At 37.1% G+C, this 24,123-nt stretch overlaps 1 protein-coding gene across 1 annotated transcript in view; it reads right to left on the bottom strand.

Annotated features, from left to right (window-relative positions):
- Positions 1 to 24,123, bottom strand: part of Herc4 (HECT and RLD domain containing E3 ubiquitin ligase 4) — a 768,218-nt gene that overhangs the window by 524,959 nt on the left and 219,136 nt on the right. The window contains exon 7 of the mRNA XM_090378812.1: positions 18,230 to 18,360. Coding sequence (XP_090234938.1) covers positions 18,230 to 18,360 — 131 coding nt within the window. The remainder of the gene's footprint in view (positions 1 to 18,229; positions 18,361 to 24,123) is intronic.

Genomic DNA, 24,123 nt, shown 5'->3' with positions numbered 1-24,123 from the left:
AAACACACGTCTGTTCACAACGGCAGCCATATTGGCGATGGGGGAATGTTATGTATGGGAAACAAAGGGCCATCTCAAAGAACGTCTGGGGAAGCACACAAGGGCAATAAAGAATGCAGATTATGGCAAGTCTGCCATGGCCGAACATTTTTGGGAGAAGCAACACCAGATCTCCCCGGACGAAGCTATCATCACTGATCGGGCGCATAGGTTCTGGGACCGCAAGTGGTTCAAGAGTTTGCGGATTAATTCGACAGAGAACATTAATAGAGACAAAGGTTTGCGGATTCATCCCCTCTTTGAGGCTACAATCCTCAGAAGGGATGAACGATTTCATATGACGTGCTCCCGAGCCACTTCCGGTCCTAGTACATAGGAGAATAGAACACGTGATTTAGACTGTAAACCTGCTGGTACTTAAGATGCACTGCAGTACAGGAAGCTATCGCTGAGGAAGAAGGCAGGAGCCCTCGAAAGCTACGGTCGGTTTTATCGCTCTTAACCCAGTATTTTAATGTATTTTATTCGATGTATATATATATATATTTTGTGTATTTTATCCTTTTTAGTTGTAAAGTTATTTTAATTGTAAATATATAGTAATAAACACATAGTTTTCAAAATTCCAGTTTCCGTGTTTTATTTTATAAGTGGTTAGTGAGAAACATTTAAAATCACAATATGAATTTACCCAACCCCAGAAGCCTGTTTGAAGAAATAAAAACATTCATTTCATTAAATATCATCATTACTCTTTATTCTGATTATTAAAGTGAGCCCTATACAGGCAGTCCTGTGTAGGGCTCACAATATCAGTCAAAATCTTAATACCAGTATTTCGGTGTTTTTCATTTATGAAACTGGGATACTGGTATTCCAAAAACAAACATTTTTCTCAATAAATTTTGATGACAATTAGGTGGAATAAAGTAAATAAAAAACAAGTCATTACTTGCATTCATGTTTTAAATCAAACTTTTATTATAATAATAAATATTCTGACAAAAAATTATTAAAAACACAGTTATTCTAAAAACAAAAAGATACATAATGATACTGCAACCAACTTTTAGTTATGTTTAAGCATCCACACTACCTGTCCGAATAAAGTAAGTTCTTAAGAAACATAAGCAATCAATACTCTTATCATTTAAACTGGATCTAATTTTGGTACATAACTAATTTGCGGCAGAAAAAGCCCTTTCGGATTCTATACTGGACGATTGTACTGAAATAGTCAGAGGCGAGTTGCAGGTTTATCCCCTTATTCCCTCATCTTCAAAACATGTTAATTCCTTTTTAACCCTATTTCTAGGCTTTGAACTTTTTTTTAGCAGGAACAGTTGAGTCTTTCATTAATTGCCGACTCAGGTTTATCTTTTAATGATTATCTCTTGAGAGTCAGACAATTTCTTATTTTGGAAAGAATTTGCGGAACACTGGTGTTCTGTTCCATGTTGATCTTCTAAGGTTGAATTATGTTCATCATTTTCTGAAGGAGAAGACATTTTATTAAGTGAAGCATAATTTTCACTGCAGCATCTTTAATGAGTCTGGGAAATGATTTGCTATCATCTTGTGTCCTGATTTGCAAATACTGAAGAACCTGTGATAAATTTGTACGCCTCTGTGAAATACGGAGTTTCAATGCCACAGCGCTATAGCTATTTCAGAATTTTGATTGCCAAGAGTTTTCATTATAAATTTTATGGCAGGATCTGCAGTTAAAAGATTTGCTCTTTGTGGCACAACACATCTACTGCTAACTTTATAGGCATTAGTGTAGATATAGCCGCAGATAATAAATTAAATTCATCCTCACAGAAATTAATACAGGTAGTTCCTGACTTTACGAGTTAATTCATTCCTAGCGCGGGCTTGTAAAGTGGGAATTTTTTCCCATAGACATAATGTTAAAAACAGGTTGTGTTCCCAACAACGAAACTTGACCATAGTATTGCTTAATAAAGTTTAACAAAACAATAGTTTATGCTTAAACAATGATTCATTTATCCAAAGAAATGAAAACATAGCCTTTAAAATCAAGCAAATTATAATAATAAAGAAATTATTTATGTCATACAAATGTTAAAGAATATTTCTTATTCATCATCATCGACTAAATGCACACTTGTTGACGGCTTGGAACTCATTGGATTGTTGGAAGCAAAATGATTTGTTTTCAAATGCTTCAAGAGTCATGTGTTTCCAAGACAGTCTTCTATTTTCTTTAGAAATTTCACAATAGCATGCATAAGCATTTTTTAAATCTGTAGCAACTTTTCTCGTGCGCTTAAAATTTGAATTGTGTGACTCGAAAATCTCAAATGCTTTTTCTATGTGTTGAAAAGTTTTGTCAAGTCTCTTGAGAGTGAAGGAACAAACAGGAGTTTCATCTGTTAAATCTTCTTTTTCCTCAGCTTCTTCACATTTTGCCATTTCAAGGTGGTCTTGATTTGTGAGCTCCCCACTATGTGGAGAGCTCATGTATCAAGAAAGCAGATCAGTGACGTTAATTGTAAAAACTTCAAGCTGCAATTGTTTAGCAATATTAACAACTGCTTCTATTTCATTTTGTATGATCTGTATTGGTTCTTGAAATCCTTCAAAATCGTCAATAAAATTATGACAGAATTTATTTCAAACATCATGTTCTTCTCTGTAATTTTGTCCCAGGCTCATTTTATTATTTTGATTGCATCTAAAATATGGAATTTTTTCCAAAATTCTTTAAGAGTTGGACCTCCCTCCTTATCTCTACCTAAACAAATAAATGCATGCACACACACACACAATAGTAGTAATGTACTGTATAGCTATGCGCGTAGCTTGAAATGCCATATTTATGAATGTTTAGCATTTATTTACTGCAATTAATGTTCATATTTTCGATTCTGTTGATACTTGATATTTAAAAAAAAAGAACTTGTAAACCCAGGAACTCTTAAAGCTAAAACTCGTAAAGCGGGAACTACCTGTAATTGACTCTAAATCAATTAAAGCTTTCCATACACAATACCTCAACTCAAAAAATCTTTCAAGCATGAAGAGTAAACTGTTGTTATAAAACTACCTCGCTAACAGAAAAATATTTTTAGATTTTTATAATACAACAATCTCTGAAATTATTCATTAACATGCAATATTTACTTCTCTTTGGTGTGCAACCAAGTGGCTAGTAAACCAGATCTCAGTTTCATGACGTCTTCGGGTTGCCTTGTATTGTGTAAAACAATGCATCAGTTGCTAATTCAGTAATATTAATGATTTATTGTTTTCGATTTTATAAACTTTAAGTGAATAAATCATAAACAATTATTTTTTAAATTAGTACTGAAAAACCAGTATTTTTGTATCAATACTGGTATTTGAATACCAGAAAAAAATTACTGCAATTCCAGTATTCAGGATCCTGGGATCTTGGTATTGTAAGCCCTAATCTTGTTTATACTCTGGCACGACTACCAGGTCAGTGGAGTTTACAATAATCAATCAATAAAAATGTTAATCGTATTTAGCAGTCACGGGCTTGAACCCTGGACCACTCAAAGAGCATGTGCTATTGCACTCGTGATCTGACCACTCAGCTACATCAGGCCTTTTATAATAATGTTTTTGTTTATACTCCTGCAAGACAACCAGGTCAGTGGAGTTTATAATAAATCAATCAATGCAAATGTTAATCATATTTAGCGGTCATAGGGTTTGTGCTCCTGACCACTCGGCTACATCAGTCCTATATTAAAGCGTGATACAGGAAAAATTAACTGATTTCAGAATACCAGTCATAAAAAAGGAGAATGAACGTTCTAATGTTCTAATGAACATCTCATTCTAAAGAAAGAAAATTTGTTTATTCATTCTTGAAATAATGCATAACAACAAAATAAAGAAAAAATCAGAATAAGAACAAATTTATTAATATTAAAAACATTATAGATATTGAAAACAATTAATAAATGAATATTTATTGTGTCAGTTGAATTAAATGGTAGAGTTCATATTTTTGTACTATCATATGAATCACTAGAGGATTTAATATCAGCAGGAGTATTTCTTAAAGTAGGAATTCAAGGTCATTTGCCTGGCCTTCCTTTTCCTCTCACATATTATTTGTTGGTAGCATGCTATTTTTCAATCCATGCCATTTAAAATCTTCATGCTCCTGAACAATTCTTCAGCATGACAAGTGAAGTTCTTTCACATCTTGAAGCTGTTCTTCTAAGTTTAGTATCCCTGGCCATTGGTACAACAATTTCATCCCCCCACCCATTTCTGATTGCATTTGACATTTTAGAATTCATTTATAAAAACGGAACATACTTTTGTCCATACTCTATATTTCCCTCTCCGTCTCTGACATCAAGTCATCAAATATGAATGCCTATTCATATTTTTTCCTTGATAACAGATCATGTTTATACAGTAATCTTCACTCCTACAGGACATTAAATTTTCTCCAGAATTTCCCTAAGGTAAGTGCATTTGATCCATTAGTTTCTGCACTTGCCTTCATAAATGTCCTCTTCATGTGTTCGGAAGCAACAAAAACTCTGTGGTCATGGGCTGCATGATGGAGGTGATATTGAAAGGTAAAATCAAGTTGGGATCAAGATCACTGAGATAGTGAGGATGTCCAAGGGTGTTATCAAGGAGCAGCAATGCCTTAAATTCCTGATTATTCACCTGCATCAATCTTTAACAGAAGACACAAAATGCTCAGTGAGCCAATGAATAAAAATGTGAAGCAATCACCCAATCCTTGCAATTGATTACCAAATTACTGGAAGCATACCTTTCAGTCTTAATGCCTGTTGATTTTCAGTTTAGTATATGAGTAGAGGTTTAACTATTATGTCTCTTGCTGCATTGCCTATTAGCAAAAGAGGGGTTAATCTATCCTTAGCAGTTTTGTATCCAGCTACAGATTTCTCATTTTGAGCATGTAGTTTTTGAAAGGCATCTTCCAGCAGAATAGTCCTGTCTCATCAACATTCAAAACTTGCTTTGAATATGTCCCTCCCTCTTCAATGACCTTTTTCAGCTGTTTAGGAAATAAGCCAACCACTGAAATGGCTGCATTAGCAACCTCAGTTCCTTTCAGTTTGACAGTGATGAAGGCTAAAGCTTTAAGTGTTTACAAAACTGTTAAAGGGTGTGATGTTGCAACATCAACAGGTAGAGAAAGTTAAAGCAATTAAACGGTGGTTTAATCATTTCATAAAACACTATCAGCTCGGCAATATCAGAATGTAAGGGGATGCTTCTGAACCTGATCATGACTCTAGATAAACAAAATCTTGTCAATTTCAGTAATATTGCATGACATGCCAAATTTCCTCAAGTATTTCATCCATTCTCTTAACGGCTATTGCAAGCAAACTCCGAGCAAAGTTAAACACGATCACTATCTCCATAATGCGAATTCCATTTTCATACATTTATATGACTCTTTCTTTATATCCAAGCTGATTGCTTTTCTTTTACTTGCACTTTACACTAAAGTTTTTTATGACCTATTCTCAATATAGAGAAAAAAGGTGTCAGAATAATTCATTATAGAGAGAATTAAGTATAATATGACTGAGTTATTATAATAACTATAATATGACTATATGATTGAATATGAGTTAACTATAATGAAAAACAAGAACTGCCTGTACTGTACTTACTATAAAAGTACAGTTGCTACTTACTATTTAAAATGCATGAAATTTATAGTGTTTGCATGTTTTGTTTCTGAAACCTAGTTTCCAACAGGGCAGAGGGGGTAAAAAAGCCAACCATTCTCTAAGAAACACAATCTGTGGTTGTAAAAAGGAGTGAACAAACAAAAAAAAAAAAAAATATATATATATATATATATATATATATATTCCATCCATCTCAATGGGATTCATAGATTGTAGAGGGGCAGCAATTAATTGTAACCACTGTCAGCTTTGAGAGTTTTTTGCATAATTGGAAAAAGAAAAGAAAAGATTGAAAATCTGGAAAAAGAAGCTATTGGATATTTTTGCATAACTGGATGTAAAGCTATGAGGGTTTTTTGGATAAATAGATAATAAATAAGGGTATACGAGGGGAGTATCAAAATGTTCGTACCCTGACCTTGATAAAACATCAGTAGGAAGATGCTGTTTTTAATATAAGTTGCCTATATATTCAATAACTAACATGGGAAATTTCATTCCCGCAAAAAGTATTTGAAATAAGGTGTAACCTACAGAGACAGCCCATACAGCCTCCCCAACAGCCAACCAATAATTTATAGCTAAAGTGCCTGTCACCCACCACGCCCAGATGATGACATGTAAATCTGACACGGCAGCTGTATCGAGCACTCTGAAAGAAAACCTAATTAGACAAATCAAGGCTGACAGGGGGGCCCCAGAATTGCCCTGCCATGAGTAGGGAACTGGGGATCCCCACACCTACTAAATAATTATGAAATAGAGAGAGAGAGATGCACAGGCAGCCAGAAATGCAACTGGGCTGAATAATATTAGTAAGCTGGTTGCATGGGGATGCAATTTAGAATGAAAGAAGGGTAAGTGAAATGAAAGAATGCATGAGAGTGAAAGAATTGTATGTGTGCTGGGCACTGAATGAAAGTGATAAAGTGAAATAGGTAAAAAAGGGAATAAATGCTAATTTTCATGAAAGAGAGTGGCCCAGTAAGGGAGCATGAGAGAGTGAATGAGTATAAGGATAAATGGGAGTGAGTGAAGGAATGAATGCACAGTTAATAAGCTTTCAGTTTAAACATACTAACTCGAATTGAACTCAAAACTAACAAAACCAATACACATCACACTCTCCCCTGGCCTACAAGATATGCAGCAGCAGCTGAGGCTGCACTTTAACCAAAAAAATAACAGTAAGTTGGAGAACAGTGCAGAAAGAAAGAGATGAATAAATGAAATGAATGCCAGAAGAATAACTGAGAGTGTGTATGGGATTGCAAAAGAACAAACTAAATAATGCTCAATCTAATTACTAACCCCTAATCTTATTTCTTGCAATCGATCTTTACTTAAAATTAGTTATTAAGTTAAAGAGGATGGATGTGTGAAAAAAGAAAAAAATAAAAGAAAAGAAAGAAACAAAAATTATAAAATCAAAATGAGAGCAGAGAGTAAATGAGGATTATGAGTGGAAAAAATTGCCTATCTTCCTCTATTCCTTCCAGATGACTGGTGGACATGTGGACCGGCCCCCTGCCCATCCAAGCAGACACCATGCCATGGCTACCTAGCTGGTGTGGTGTGGGAGGCTGACACTAGTCAGTAGGAATTAACCCTGACCAGTTTGGGGAAGAGGACCACACAAGTGCTCCAACATACAGATCCCTTTCCCTATGATCCTTCACTCCTACCACCTGGGTTGGTTGTTCTCTCTCTCTCTCTCTCTCTCTCTCCCCCCCACCACCGTGGCAACCCCCTTTGCCTAGTGGGTCACCCCACTGCCAACTATCGCCACCCACCCTCAGAGCAGGATGGGCACCCAACCTGGTGATCCCTTCACTGCCCCCCTTTCAACCATTTTAACCCCCTCCCACATCCTATCTCCCTGATACTACCTTCTTTCACTTTTTTTTTCTCTTTTTTTTACTGAGCTCTCCTTGTCTGTAGCCTTGGCGACCACAAAGTTCACCCTACCAGTGCTTCATGTTCCCTACTGCCCAGCCCACCTCCTCGTGGGGCTGGACAGTAACTTGAGGATTCTGTATGAAAACACAAGCCTCTAAGCTAAGATGCAGATGAACAACACAACCAACATAACCCATACTAACAGTAATTTAGTGTGTGTGTACGTGTGTGTGTGTGTGTGTGTGTGTTGTTCACGAATGAACACACACTAAACTACATAAATCCTGCTTTTACCAAGTTTTGTTTGTTTGTTGTTTGGTTTTTAGGAGCATTAGCAACTAAGGCCATATTGCTCTGGGAATATGCAGTGGTCATTCCCTGACCTTTCCGCATCCTCCATATTTGGTGGTGACGGGCTAGAACCCCGGTCTAATCAAGAAGCGTGTGCTACGCACTGTTGCTCCTTCCCACCTGGGTATGGAGGCACCTTACCAAGTTTTGCATTCATCACATTGCTTGACACAGAGTCAGAGGAAACCCCCAGAGCTGCATTACAAATAACACTATACACTATGCCTCTATTCTCCAGATAGTAACTGGAGGGAGTCTGAGCAGTGTGTGTGTGCGTGCGAGGAGCATTGTCAAGGTCATGTTATGTCTTGTCAGACTGTAAGTGGAAGTGGACATTGAGATTAGAACTGAGACCACGTATATTTGTGAAAAGAACTAGGAAAGGTTTAGTAGGTTTAGATCTTTTCGCAGATTAGTTTGTTCTATTAGTTTCACAATTCACCGATAACTGTGATTCTGTCAAACCCCATGTACTTTTTCTGACAGAATCCCAGTTATTGGTTGATTCAACCACTGCTCATCTCAAATGTCCGAATTATTCGCTGTATGATTCCTTTTGCTTCAAAGGTAATAGTTGTGAATATGTCCATACTGATATTCCCTGTCAGAGACTTTTTATCTTCTCTGGCTTAAAATCTCTATCACATTGTTTCAAATTCATCTGTTGCCTCTATTGTTCTCCCAAATCAACTAATCACTTGGAACACTTTGACTTCCTCTCTTTGAAACTTGACTTTCTCCAGTCCAACTTTCCTAATAGTGAGGTAATTTTCCTTAGTGATTTTACAACTCCAAATGGCTTCCGTTTTCTAGTTACGCTGACCCAGCTGGCTGAGATACTGAGGCTTTTCCAATTATTAATGATCTAGCTTTACTAATTGAACAATCTGGTAGATGAATAATCTACCAGAATACCAGACAATCCTAAACACGCAGCCAACACATTTGATCTTTTTCTCATAAAAAACTCTTCTAAGTATGCGGTTCAGAGGAGTGGTCCTCTAGCTTCTTAGATCACAACTTGGTGATGGTATTTTCTCCAATGGAGTCTTCCTCTCATGGACTTTGTAATGCCAATCAACCTCACATTGATTGGCATTACAAAAATCCAAAATGAGAGGAGCTGCGAGATATTGTTTCTTATTTTCCTTTGTTAGATTACTGTTTCAAATCTTCTGATGTCAATGTATGCTCGGATGATGTCAGTGAAATTATCCTTGTAGGGATGAAATCCTTTATTCCACACTTCACCTTAAAATTTCATTCTTTATACAAACATTGATTTTCCAATAAATGTGCTAACGCTGTTCAAGAGAAGAATTTTACATATCGTAATTGGCTTGTTTCCAAATCTTGAGTTTAATTTTCTGCATACACTAACACTCAAACAATTGTAAAGCAATTATTAATCAGTTCTAACTAGATTTCAAACAGGCTAAAAGTAGAAAACTTGCTTCTTGTCCAAATGGTAGCCAAGCATTCTGGTCTCTTGTCAAAGGTATTTGGCCAAAACTTTTGCATATCTCTGTTCCCACCTCTGTCAAAACCAGATAGTTCTATTGCCACTTGAGCCAAAGATAAATCTCACTCACTAGTATCCTATTTTGTTTCCAACTCGTGTATTGATGATTGTGATAAACCATCTCCAATACCGTCTCCAAACCAACCCAACCATCCCCAAAAGCCGAGAATTAGGGTTGAATTTGAAAGTGTCTGAAATTCTGCCCAGACACGATAGGAGGGAGTATATGATGAGAGCCTTGTCGATCAATTCGGCCCTGGAAAGATTGTGCAAGGCTCAAGGGGTAGAATTTTTTTCAGCCTGGACTGTACTTCTTAACAAGAGAGATTGCTTCTACTGGGATGGGATACACTTAAATAGAAAGAGTGCAAGAATATTTGCTGATGCTATCGAGGCAGTGTTAGGTGGGTCGGAAAACTGCTAGCTTGGGGGGAGACAAACACCAATAGATTGACAGTAGCCACTGGCAGAGGTGAAAGAGATTCTTGCACTGCTTCTATTAGAATGAGCAGAAGCCTGAAAAACAAGATGCATGATATTTCAGAGACTGCTGGGAGCCATTGCGGTACAAGTAAACACATGGGTTGTGTTAGGGTAGCTAAGAATAGAAACAGGTGCAGGTATACTTGCGTGTACACCAATGCTAGGAGTTTAGTAAATAAATTTGATGAATTTGAGGTATTGCTCAAAACATCAAAGGCAGATATTGTTGGGATATCAGAGACGTGGTGTCACACAGATATAAGGGATGCAGAACTGCAATTTGGGGAGTACAACGTCTACAGAAAGGATAGACAGGATAGGAAGGGGGGGAGGGGTTATGCTATTAGTTAAGAAACACATAAAAACCAAGGAAGGGAAGCCAGTCGACATCGCCGGACAGTGCAGTGTTGAGTCAGTTTGGTGTGACATAAGCATTGGGAGATCAAAATTGAGAGTAGGAGTGTGCTATAGGCCTAATGACTCTGATGAGTATAATAAGGAACTGTACAGGGAAATAGAGTGGGCCAGTAAATCAGAGAGTCTTATAATGGGAGATTTTAATTTCCCAGATATTGACTGGAATTTGGGGCCTGGTTACTCACACACTAGCAGGGCTTTTGTGGATTTATTGGATGATTGTTTTCTACATCAGCATGTTCGGGAGGCAACTACAGGGAGTAATACTCTTGATTTGATTATCAGCAGTGAGTCTTCATGCATTAACAATCTGCAGATAAATGAACCACTAGGTGGCAGTGATCACAGTGTGCTGAAGTGGGATTTACTCAAAGAGGTAACTACCATTAGGGGTAAAGGGAAGGGTTATTGCTTCCGTAAAGGCGACTACGATAGACTGAGACAGTATTTAAATTCTATACAGTGGGACCAACTGATGATGTTACCAACAGCAAATTCAAAATGGGAAGCATTCAAAGAACTTATCTTGGAAGCTACTAGGCTTTACATACCAACTAAGAAATACTTTTCAGGGTTTAGGCCAAAATGGATGTCAGATGAACTAATGAGGCATATGGCAGAGAAGAAAAATGCATGGGATACTTACAAATTAACACATGACACAGAAGCCTATGATAGATACAAGTTGATATGCAACCAAGTTACAAAGGAGGTTAGGCAGGCGAAGGCAGATTACGAGAAATCCTTGGCAAGCGATGCAAAGAAAAACAGCAAAGAGTTCTTTACTTATGTAAACTCTAGAAGGAAGGGGATGAATCAGATTGGTCCACTTGATATTGATGGGTCAACTGTTGATGATCCTGCTCAGGTAGCTAACAAACTAAATGAATATTTTGCATCGACATTCACACATGAGGAGTTATTCAGCAAGGGGAATGCCACAGGTGTATTCAACTCTAGCAGTAAGCTACAGAATCTTGAAATAACTGGGAGTAAAGTGGAGGAGAAACTGTTGATGATAAACACAAGAAAGGCACCCGGGGTGGATGGGATCTATCCAGTTATATTAAAGGAGGCAGCAAAGGAAGTAAGCAAACCCTTAGCCATAATTATGAGAGCTTCCTTGGACTCAGGGGAGGTACCCATAGACTGGAAATGTGCAAATGTGACCGCAATTCACAAAGGAGGATCAAAGGCTGACACAAGTAATTATAGACCTGTGAGCTTAACTTCTGTTCCAGGAAAATTAATGGAGGCACTGGTTAAAGAAGCACTGCAGGATCATTTAGACAAGACTTCAGTTATAGCTCAGACACAGCATGGTTTTGTTAAGGGGAAGTCTTGCCTGACCAACTTGATTGGATACTATGATGCAGTCACAAAAGAACTGGATGCAGGGAATAACTTTGATATTATATACTTGGATCTTAGAAAGGCTTTTGATACTGTTGCACATGGAAGACTGCTACACAAATTGGAGCAGTGTGACATTGGAGGCAAATTGCTGCTATGGATAAAGGGGTGGTTGAGGGGGAGAAGACAGAGAGTGGTAATCAATGGACACTGCTCATCGTGGACTAATGTTATTAGTGGAGTTCCTCAGGGCTCAGTGTTGGGTCCATTATTGTTTTCTGTATTTATAAATGATATTGATGATGGTATATCAAGCTTAATGTCCAAGTTTGCAGATGATACAAAGGTTGGCAGGGTTGTCAAGGACACTACTGACACTATGCTGCTGCAACAGGATCTGGAAAGGTTGAGCAGATGGGCTGAGAGGTGGCAAATGAAGTTTAACATTGACAAATGTAAAGTACTACACATGGGAAACAGCAACCCCAGAGCAACGTATCAACTCTGTGGTACTACACTGACAGTGGTAGAGAATGAAAGGGACTTGGGGGTGGTTGTGCAGGCAGATATGAAGTTCTCTGAGCAGTGCAGACGGGCTGCAATATACAGGAATTTTTCCAGCAGGGATAAGGAGGTGATTATTCCATTGTATAAGGCAATGGTCAGGCCACACCTAGAGTACTGTATACAGGTCTGGAGGCCTCATTTCAAGAAGGATGTAGAGCTGCTGGAACGAGTACAGAGAAGGGCAACAAGATTAGTGAATGGAACAATGGGGTGCTCTTACGAAGAAAGGCTTAAGTTTTGCAAATTACAGTGTCTGGAGACTAGGCACCAGCGAGGTGATCTGATAGAGGTGTATAAAGCCTTGAATGGTTTAAGCATGCTCAATGCTGATGGGATTCTTCCTCTAGCTCAGAAAAATCACCTGAGGGGGCATAAATTCAAATTGAGGAAAGACAGATGTAGGATAGACGTGCGGAAATTTCCCAGCGGGTGGTTGATTGGTGGAACAGACTTCCATCCCTTGTGGTGGAGGTTGATAGCCTAAATAAGTTTAAGGCTCAGCTGGACAGGTATTTTGAACGAACAGAGGGGTGAAGTGGAAGTGGGTTTTTTTTTTTTTTTTTTTTTTTTGGCTGATGCTGCATAAGCTTGCTTTCTTGCATCAAATGCCTCTACTAATGCTAATGCACTTCAATCAATGCCTACTGTGGTCTTCTGTCAAAAGGATATCAGAAGACTTTTGATCAATCTTGATGCTAAGAAAGTTCCAGGTCCTAATGGTATATCTCCACTTGTTCTCGAAATCTGTGCTCCTGAACTTACTCCTGTCCTGTGTTGTCTTTTTTCAATCCCTTATTCCAAAGGTGTTTTTTCCTTCTGCTTGGAAATCCAACCAGTTCCTAAAAAAGTTGACAAATCCTGCCATCCAATTATTGTCCCATTGCACTTACTTCAACTCTTTCTGAAGTAATGTAGAAATCAATTAACCGCCAACTCTTACACTATCTAGAAACCTTCCATCTGACCAACAATCACCAGTATGGATTCCATCAGTGCCTGGTGATATTCTGGCTTATGTTATCCATCTATGGATAAATTTGGTGAGATTCAATCAGTTGCTATGGACACTTCAAAGGATTTTGATCATGTTTGGTGTAAAGAACTTTTAAATAAGCTTCCACTTTATGGACTGCCACCTGTATTTTTGTAATTGGGTATTCAGTTTTCTCTCTGACTGCTCATTATGGGTGATGGTAGATGGCACTCTGTCTTCTAACTTTTTCATTAATGATGTTCCCCAAAGTTCAGTTGTTTTTCTCCCACTCTTTTCCTCTTGTATATTAATGACCTTCTTCCATTGACCGGATTTCCTAGGATACCCTATCCCATGCAAATGAACAAAATGTGGATGAAATAAAACACGTTCTTCATTCTGTAGAGCCTAGTCCTACTATTAGCACACGAAGAATTTTTGCGTATATCAGGTTCCACAGTATGGCAAACGTTACATTAGCATGGCTTGTATCCATTTCACATACATAACATATATATTTTTTAATACATATATTAAAAAATATATATGTTATATGATATTTATTATAATACATATCATATAACATATATATTTTTTAATATTATATATATATAGAGAGAGAGAATCGGATCTAACAGGCAAAAAATTGAGTAGGGGTGCCGCAAAATAAAATAAATTACTTAGGTGTGCTGTTATTAAAAAAAGGTTGAAAACCACTGACCTAGAATTTCTACAAAACAAATTTTCAGTACTATTGGAGAATGTTCCCTTGGCTACAAGGATTGGTACGAATGTACTTTCAGCATGATGGAGCTCCTGCACATTATACCCGTCTGGTGATACAATATCTAAATCGAACTTTCCCCAAACGATGGATGACCTCGGTGGTCCCGTTCATTGGCCACAAAGCTCTCCAGACCTCACGCCATTAGATTTTGTTTGTTGGGATGGACAAAAAGCCCAATATACAAATAAAAGGTGAATACAAGAGACAATTTGCTTGCTCGCATTTTGGATACTGTTGCCTTCATAAAGGAATGCCAAGATGAAGTCAGACCAACACGTCATATTACCACAAGAACTGCAAAGTACATTGAGGTTGTCAGTGGGATTTTCGAACACTTATTATGAACTGTAAAAAATTTGTCAGTTATTTGAGTTTCATATCATTCAAAAAGCCAATAAATACAAACAATAAGTGATTTATTGTTTGTATTTATTGGCTTTCATAATGGCTTTGCACGTGCCAGTTTCAAACAGCCGTATCTCCGTATCCATTGAGAATTGGACACATATTTATATGAACTATTTTACTCAGAATAATCGATACTATAACCTCCCAAAACATTTACTATTCCTCCTGAATCACCCTGTACACACACACGCATGCGCACTTTCAAATGAACAGATAAAAAATATAATTTGCAATATCCAGTGTGCATGCAATAATTTTTTTTTTCACACACTATGAAAACACAAAAGGTGATATTTACTCAGGATAGAGTTAGCAACATTGAAATTTGGCATGCTGCGAAGATTTCAAAATTAGATCTATTAATGCAATGATATTTTAAAATGGACAGTAAAGTATCTAATATATTTTTAAAATATTATACTTCTGCTCATATATATTGTCAGTTATTTGTGTTTCATATTATTCAAAAAGTCAATAAATGCAAACAATAAATGATTTATTTATTTGAAATTGTTTGAAATTTCCCATGTTTACGGGTTTTTAAAATGGAAAAATGGAAGGGACTAAACGTTTCATCTTTGTTTTATGTGCCTAAAACATTTTGTTTAATTTTCAGCAGAATTAATGTTTTGCTTTTTTTTTGAAAATAAAAGTATACCTTTTATTTTTTTAAATTTTTAAATGTTTTAAAAATATTTTTTTTTATTAATAAGTAAAAAAATTTCTTACAATAAGCATTCCAATCTATTAAGAAAAGATGAAATATTCATATACTCCAAGCAGAATTCACAAAAAGCCCTTTAAATTTCTGATAAAATTTAAACTTATTCCAGAAATTAAAAAGAATTAAAAATGCTAGTGCACTGACCTGTCAGATCATGCACTACCATTTTTGTTGCAACTAGAGACACTACCACTAAAGGGTTAAAGTGATCAAATCGTCCAACACTACTGTTAAACCTTTTTCATCTGCACTTTCACTAACTCCTTGCTTTACATGCATATATGTAAATTTGATACCTTGTCCATAATTATCCTAGTGGGCTATGTTGCTAATTCACATCCTCAATCCATATGGCAAAAAGTTGTCCATGTTTTTAGTCTTTCCATTACACCCTTGTTCTTGTTACTTTGGGCAGCAAAAATCCTATGGAAGTAACATTTTGTGCAGCACTTCTTAAAACCACTATTTTTTTTTTTTGGGGGGGGGGCAGATCTCACCGAATTGGCAGCATGGAAAAATATTGTACAATGTTCAACCGCCCTCAAACCTGCACAGAATTTTACATTTTTTTGCTCCAACTCAGCATATTTCTAGCCCTTTTTTTTTTTGTTGTTGTTCCTTAACACAGAGTAGCATTATTGAATTAGTGGCCTCCAAGGCACTTCTGCCCTGCAAGACAATTCCATTGGACAGCAACTGACTGGAAAAAATATTACATTGTAGGCAAAAAAAAAAATTACAAAAAATTACAATTCTATATCAATAAATGAAAAATTTCTTAAATTTTTATGTACTTAACTTTCTGAATTTCATATTTTTTATTTTTGGGACTCCATCTGTGAAAGCAGTCTACATATATTAATAATTCCTATGTAAATAAATACTTTCCAATATATTCAAATTAAAGATATATATATATATAACTGCAGTTATATATAGAATGGACAAAGAATAGAATCCAGAATCAACAACCCTTGGAGAAGTTATTGGAGTATGAAAGAATGAATGAAAAGAGATTTGCCTATCAAGCCTAAAAAGAAGGTTATACAACAATCATACTACTCACTCTAACAAATGCAACCCAAGCATGGTCACTGATAGCAAAACAAGTAAATAAACTTAGCATATGCCAACAAGCAATGGAAAGAAGTGTGCTGGGTTTAACCAAAAATTACAAAATAAAATCTATTTCTATCAGACGAAAAACTAAATCAATGATGCAGTCGAGACATCCAAGTCCTTAAAATGGAAGTGGGCAGGACATCGCACCAGGAAACGAAAGGACTTGTGGGATAAGCTTACAACTGTTTGGCTACCAAGAGAAGGAAAAAGAAATAGAGGAAGGTAGAAAACCAGGCAGAGAGATGAGTTAGCATCCCTAATGGGCCCCACTTGGACAAGACTGGCATTGAACTGAGATTGGGGAAAGGAAGACTGGAGAACTGAGAAGATTGCAGGGGAGGCCGGCCTTTGCCCAGCAGTGGGATTCTACAGGCTAACACAACAATAATTGCAGTGGCCGACCATTATCTTTGACCTTCCCAAAAGCAACTCACCCAACATGCTAAGTGAATACCATGCACCTCTGATGCTCCTACCTGAACTGGAGCAACAGAGATGCACAGAAAGAGAATATATAACATATAACTTGTACATAAGTGAAACCACAAATGTGGGGGAGAAGCTTGTGGTACTCCACTTTGAAATCCCAGAATTATTTTTAATAACTTGTTTTATTACAAAAAATTTAACATTTTATTACAAAAAATGTTAAATTTTTTGTAATAAAACAAGTTAACCCTACTGCGTTTCTCCCCCCCTCCATCTCCATTCCACTATACAGGGGAATTCCAATGATATGCTTCACAGCCAGGTGGGAAGGAGCAGCAGTGCACAGCACACGCTTCTTGATTAGACCGGGGTTCGAGCCCGCCACCACCAAATATGGAGGATGCGGAAAGGTCAGGGAATGATCATCGCATATCCCGGAGCAATATGGCCTTAGTTGCTAATGCTCCTAAAAACCAAATAACAAACAAACAAAGAAACAGCCCACTGGAAGTAGTTCAATAGGACACATGGTGTGCAAACACCCTGAATTAATTTTTCAGGTATTCATAATTAGAAAACGAATTCTGTGCAATTTTTTTTTTTTTTTTTTTTTGTATTATCTTTCATTTTATTCAATGTAAAAAAAAAAAAAAAAAAAAAGTCTGATTTGCCATTCCTGACATAACAATTCTAAACCACTGACATTACAACTTCTGCTACTGAGGAATTCTCAATTACAGAAGCTTATGCATAACCCTTCCAGTAATTTATTCAGCAATGTTAAACAAACGCCATAAAAAAGTAAACAAGTAAGGTTATCTATGCACTATATTACATTTCAGGTGCTTTGATTTTATTATTAAAAATTTTTCAGTTCCTTTGATTAGCAAAAGAGAAAAGAAAAAAGCAATTAATTACTAATTAACTAATGATGTAAAAAAGTAACAGTTTTCTTCACTGCACACATCACATAATGATTCACTCAAGTTTAATCTACACCTGAGAAGAGTGTTGATTCAGCTACCCTCCGGAAAAGTCTGCACTCTTCAATGAAATGATCAAAAATGAGCATCACAAAAATGCTACTGGAAACAGTTTACACAAAGAGATAAATACAACCACTCACATATAAAGGGTATACTTAGAATCTGCATTCAGACAGAAGTGTTTCCTGATGTGATCCATTACATACACTGTATTGAGGACATTAGGAACACCACTTTCATTTTTTTATAATGAGTACAGAGTAAAATGTTGTCAGTTTCTTCTACAGGTTGAGTTTCTTTTTAAACACAGTGTATCAATTCTTAATAAAAGCTTTCTTAGCAACATTGATTCACAATATTTCATAGTTAATATTATCATTTCAAATATGTAATCATAAAAGTCAATGAATAAACAAAGATTTCTAAATACATACAAAAGTTGTACTTATCAGTTCTGAATCATTTTCTTTAACAGAAAATTAACTGATTATTATTCTGAAACATAAAAAACAAACCTTCCACAAGCTACTTGAGTTACAGCACTTCCCATCAGTTCCAATATTCTACGAGGTAGTATTTCATTAGATTTAGAACCATGACCCAACTGTCCATACATTCCAGCTCCAAAAGTAAAAATTCCACCTTTCTGTTTAGGGGGAAAAATATGATATCTGAAATTGTGACAAGTTCAAAGGAGTAGGGAAAGGGGAGAGAGAGATTCATTTTAAAATAATGAAAAATAGCAATCAGAAGCAATTTAATTAAATTACTCTCCAGTTAAAATCACATAACATCTTAAATAATCATCTTAGAATTTAAAAGTAATGAAACATCCATTTGGAAAATTCCTGGGAAAAGTACTGCCATAAGCAAATGCATGGAATGTTACAGAGACAGAGAATATAAGCTAAGTACTATCTGACCACAATAGAAAAGAGTCCTGTCAATCATTCTACAGCCATGAAAATGGAATAGTTCATTTCAGTTTGGGAAAGTGTGCATTTGTAAATGCAAGCAGCTAGTACTACTACTGCAAAGTTCTGTTTCTGCCACAGTATGCATTTACTGCAACCCTCCACTGAAGAGTGCTAAAAACACCCAAATAAAAATGAACTCTTCCATTTCCATGGAGATGGATTGACTGACAGAGTTCTTCTCATTGTGGTCAGACAGTAATATAGTGTGTTACTCTTCTGGTGCACTTAATTTTCACTTCTTAAATTTTTTCTGTGATTAATAGAACTGGAAAAAAGTTTTAGCTTCCTTTTTCATTCTCTAAGTAACAACTACTCACTCTGCAGAAATCTCAAATTCATCCTACTATGAAATATTATCCTAGGGTGGTGGATATGGGGTAATATAATCCACATAATCTCTCTCAAACTTCTAGACTCCACTCAGAGGAAGGCAACCAGGTTAATGAGTGAGTTGAATTACACAGTCTCTCCACTCTGCTCACAGACATTCAATTTCTGCTGCATGCCTTTTCTACAGATTCTTCCATGGGAACTGTTCTTTAGAACTGGCATTAATTCCTGAAAATCTCTTTGAAACCAATTCGAACACATGCTGAAACCAGTTAACATCCATCCATTGTCCAACTCTAAACTCACAGAGTTCAATGTTTATTCATTTATATCTTCTACTTCTGTTTTCTGGAACCACGTTCCTTTAAACATATTACAATTAAAAAATTCCCAAAAAGTATGATATAAGAAATTAGTAATGGCCATATGGTGCAAGGAAGCCTAAGGCTTATGCTGCACCAGAAAAAAATAATAATAATAAAATAAAACAATAATAATAAAATTAAATAAAGTAAATAATTAATAAAATAAAAGGAAACAGACAACCTATGCATTTCCTGCCCCTCGTATGTGTGTTTTTTTTTTTTTTTTTTTTTTTTTTGGTAGTTGTTGGTGCATCGGCTTTTGTGGCCATAATGCACCTCCCAAGGTTTTTGCAGTACTTTGATCCAAGCCCGAGGCAGGATTCGAACCCGCGACCTTCGGGTTGCCAGGCTGGCACGTTACCCACCTGGCTAGCCTGGTCAGCACCCTCTTATGTAACTATCCAGCTGATCCTGAATTTCCCCAAACTGTTAGGCTCAACTACCCGTGTAGATAATTTATTCCAGTAATTTATAACTAACTGGATGAAATAAAACTCCCTGCAATCCAGTCTAAACTTCTTGCCACCCCCATAACTTGAATTTATGGCCCCTAGTTCTAGAATTATAACTGTGAAAATTTCATCCTCATTCATTTTACTTTTTGTCTCTCAGAGCCTTAAAAACCTCAATCAAGTCTCCTCTGAGGTGCCTAGTTTCCAAGTTGCACAACCAACATATTCGAAGTCTTTGCTCATAAGGACACCCTTTTGCCGATCTCACCAAGCGAGCTGCCCATCTTTGGACCCTTTCAAGAAACTATCTTTTTTTAGGTGTGGTCTCCACACTTGAACACAGTATTCCAAGTGTAATCTAACAATACCCTTATATAATGGGATTATGATGCCTTATCTCTACTAGCAAATGTTCAATACATCATCAATAAAACACCAAGGGTCAACCTGTCTACAATGTTCGAAAGATTTTGTGTCTGACCATATCATCATCATTCTCAAGTCTCTTTCTTCCACTACACACTTTAGTTCAACTCCACCAAGTGTATAAGTTATTTTGGGCTGTTCTCCAGATGTAAGACCTTACAATTTGCTGAATTAAAGCATAGCTGCCATTTTTCTGACCATCCCTGAAGTCAATCTAGGTCATTCTGAAGAAGCTCCGCTTGGCAGTGATCATTAACTACTCTACCGATCTTTCCATCATCTGCAATTTTAGACGTCACACCCTCTATCCTTTCATCAATGTCATTTAAAAAAATCAAAAACAGTGGTCCCAATACTGATCCTTGAGGAACCCCACTTCTTACATTAACCCAATCTGAGGAATAACAATTTATGACAACCCTATGCCTCCTTCCCTGAAGCCATTCTGCTATCCATCTAAGGATTTTCCTAGCAATTACAACCTGTTCCAGCTTATAAAGTAACCGCTGATGTGGGACTGAGTCAAATGCTTTACTGAAATCGAAATAAACAATTTCGAAATTATTCCCTAGATCCAGCTCATGAGTGACTCTGTCAAAATAGCTAACCAAATTTGTTAAACATGTAAGAGTGAATGGGCCTGTTGTACTGGAATCCATAGAGATACAAATAATGATGCATATATTTAGTGAAATATTTTAATTGACTTTGGAGCTTTCGAGGCTGAATGTACCTCTTTTTCAACAAATGGAAACTTTACAGATAAATTATTTAACGGACACAGAGTTGTGCGTGCAGTGAGCCATGCAAGGGCACGAGGTAGGCCATTCAATCATTAAACTGGTGATCATTGTTGCTGCATGGATGGGCATAGTTTTGCCTCCAGTGTTTATCTATACTTAAAACAGTTGCCTTTAAGATGGGGTGTAGTCTCATGCCTTTGTTGTGGTTCATGGCTCTCGCATTACATAATATATTGAGTGACTCTAACCAGAGGCGGTGGCAAAAGTGTCAGGACTGGTGAATTACTTCGTAGTCCCGCTTGGGATTGAGATCGTGGTGGGTTGAGCAGTAATGCTCTGCGATTGCAGACTGGTCAGTCTCAGCAAGGCGAATTGATCTGTCGTGTTCCGCAAGGTGGTTTTGAAGACGTCTTGAGGTCTCTCCTATGTACCAGCTGTTACAATCCTTGCAGGCTATATGGTATCCCACACCGCTGCATAAGAGAGGGGTAAATTACTACCAGTTTCTACACGCATTTTATGTAGTATTCATGGAGGATTTTTGGAGATTTCGAGGCTGAATGTGCCTCTTTTTCAACAAATAGAAACTTTTTTGAGCAAAAAAAATTTCCATAAGAAAACATTTTTGCCGTAGTATTCACAAAGGATTTTTGAGCAAAAATCCTCCATGAATACCACAGAAAATGTGTGCAGTTGCCTGGTACAAACTTATGTTCTCTAGTTTCCAACGTAAAGACTCCAGTCAATCCCTCTCTTACGCAGGGTGTGGTATAACACATAGCCTGCAAAGACTGTAACAGCTGCTACATAGGAGAGACCTTGAGATGTCATCAAAACCGCCTCGAAGGAACACGACATATCGATTCACCTTGGTGAGACTGACCATTCCACAATCGGATTACTTCTTCCCACATGCAGCACTTTACATTTGTCAATGTTAAACTTCATTTAAGATATTCTATAACATATCTAATTGTTAAACTTCATTTGCCATGTCTCAGCCCATCTGTTCAACTTTTCTAGATGCTGTTGCAGCAGTGTACTGTCATTGCCAACCTGTGTATCGTCTGCAAAATTGGACGTTGAGCCTGATATACCATCATCAATATCATTTATAAATACAGAAAACAACAATGGACCCAACACTGAACCCTGTGGGACTCCAATAATAACATTAGTCCACAAAGAGCAGTGTCCATTGATTACCGCTCTCTGTCTTCTCCCACTCAACCATCCCTTTATCCATAGCAGCAATTTGCCTCCAATGCCACACTGCTCCAATCTGTGCAGCAGTCTTCCATGTGCAACAGTATCAAAGGCCTTTCTAAGATTCAAATATATGATATCAAAGTTATTCTTTGCATCCAGTTCCTTTGTGAATACATCATAGTATCCAATCAAATTAGTCAGACAAGACTTCCCTTTAACAAACCTATGGAGTGTCCAAGATATAACTGAAGTCTTGTCTAGATGATCCTGCAATGCTTCTTTATCCAGTGCCTCCATTAATTTCTCTGGAACAAAAGTTAAACTAACAGGCCTGTAATTACTTGTGTCTCCATTTGATCCTCCTTTGTGGATTGGGGTCACATTTGCATATCTCCAGTCCATGGGGGTACCTCCCCTGAGTCCAGGGAAGCTCTCATAATTATGGCTAAGGTTTTGCTTACCTCCTTTGCCGCTTCCCTTAATATAACTGGATAGATTCCGTCCACCCCAGGTGCCTTTCTTATGTTTATCTTCAACAATTTCTCCTCCACTTTACTCTCAGTTATTACAAGATTATCTAGCTTACTGCCAGAGTTCAATACACATCTGGCATTCCTCTCCCTGAATAACTCCTCATGTGTGAATGTAGATGCAAAATATTCATTTAGTTTGTTAGCCACCTGAGCAGGATCATCAACAGTTGAACCATTGATATCAAGTGTACCAATCCGATTCATCCCCTTCCTTCTGGAGTTTACATAAGTAAAGAACGATTTGCTGTTTTTCTTTGCACCCTTTGCCAAAGATTTCTCGTAATCTGCCATCAGCAGCCTAACCTCCTTTGTAACTTTGTTACAGACCAGCTTATATCTATCATAGGCTTCTGTGTCACATGTTAATTTATATGTATCCCATGCATTTTTCTTCTCTGTCACATGTCTAATTAGTTCATCTGACATCCATTTATGCCTAAATCTTGAACAATATTTCTTTGTTGGTATGAAAAGCCTAGTAGCTTCCAAGATTAATTCTTTGAATGCTTCCCATTTTGAATTTGCTATTGGTAACGTCGTCAGTTGGTCCCACCGTATTGAATTTAAATACTGTCTCAGAACACTAGTCACCTTTACAAAAGCAAAAACCCTTCCCTTTACCCTTGATGGTAGTTATCTCTGAGTAAATCCTACTTCAGCACACTGTGATCACTGCCACCTAGTGGTTCCTTTATCTGCAAATTCCTAATGCATGAATAATCACTGCTGATAATCAGATCAAGAGTATTACTCCCTCTAGTTGCCTCTCGAACATGCTGCTGTAGATAAACAATAATCCAATAAATCCAAAAAAGCCTTGCTAGTGTGTGAGTGACCAACCCACAAATTCCAGTCAATCTCTGGGAAATTAAAATCCCCCATTATAAGACACTAATTTACTGACCCACTATTTCTCTGCACAATTGCTCATTATACTCATCAGATTCATTTGGCATATAACACACACCTACTCTCATTTTTCCTTTCCCAGTGCCTATGTCACACCAAACAGACTCAACATTGCATTGTCCACCAACATCAATTGGATGCACTTCCTTAGATTTTGTGTTTCTTAACTAACAGCATAACCCCTCCTCCCTTTCTGTCCTGTCTATCCTTTCTGTACACATTGTACTCCCAAAATTCCAGTTCTGCACTGCTTATGTCTGTGTGACACCATGTCTCTGATATCCCAAAAATATCTGCCTTTGATGTCTTGACTAGCACTTCAAGCTCATTGAATTTATTCATTATACTCCTAGCATTAGTGTACATGCAAGTATACATGCACCTGTTTCTACTCTTAGTTACCCTTACTGTTACCCCCCATTTATTTACTTGTTCCACTATGACTCCCACCAGTTCTGGAAATCC

This window comes from Mastigoproctus giganteus, chromosome 8, assembly GCF_048544385.1.
Source record: "Mastigoproctus giganteus isolate SK-2022 chromosome 8, ASM4854438v1, whole genome shotgun sequence".
Taxonomy (NCBI): Eukaryota; Metazoa; Arthropoda; class Arachnida; order Uropygi; family Thelyphonidae; genus Mastigoproctus; species Mastigoproctus giganteus.
This window is presented reverse-complemented; position numbering and strand designations above follow the sequence as displayed.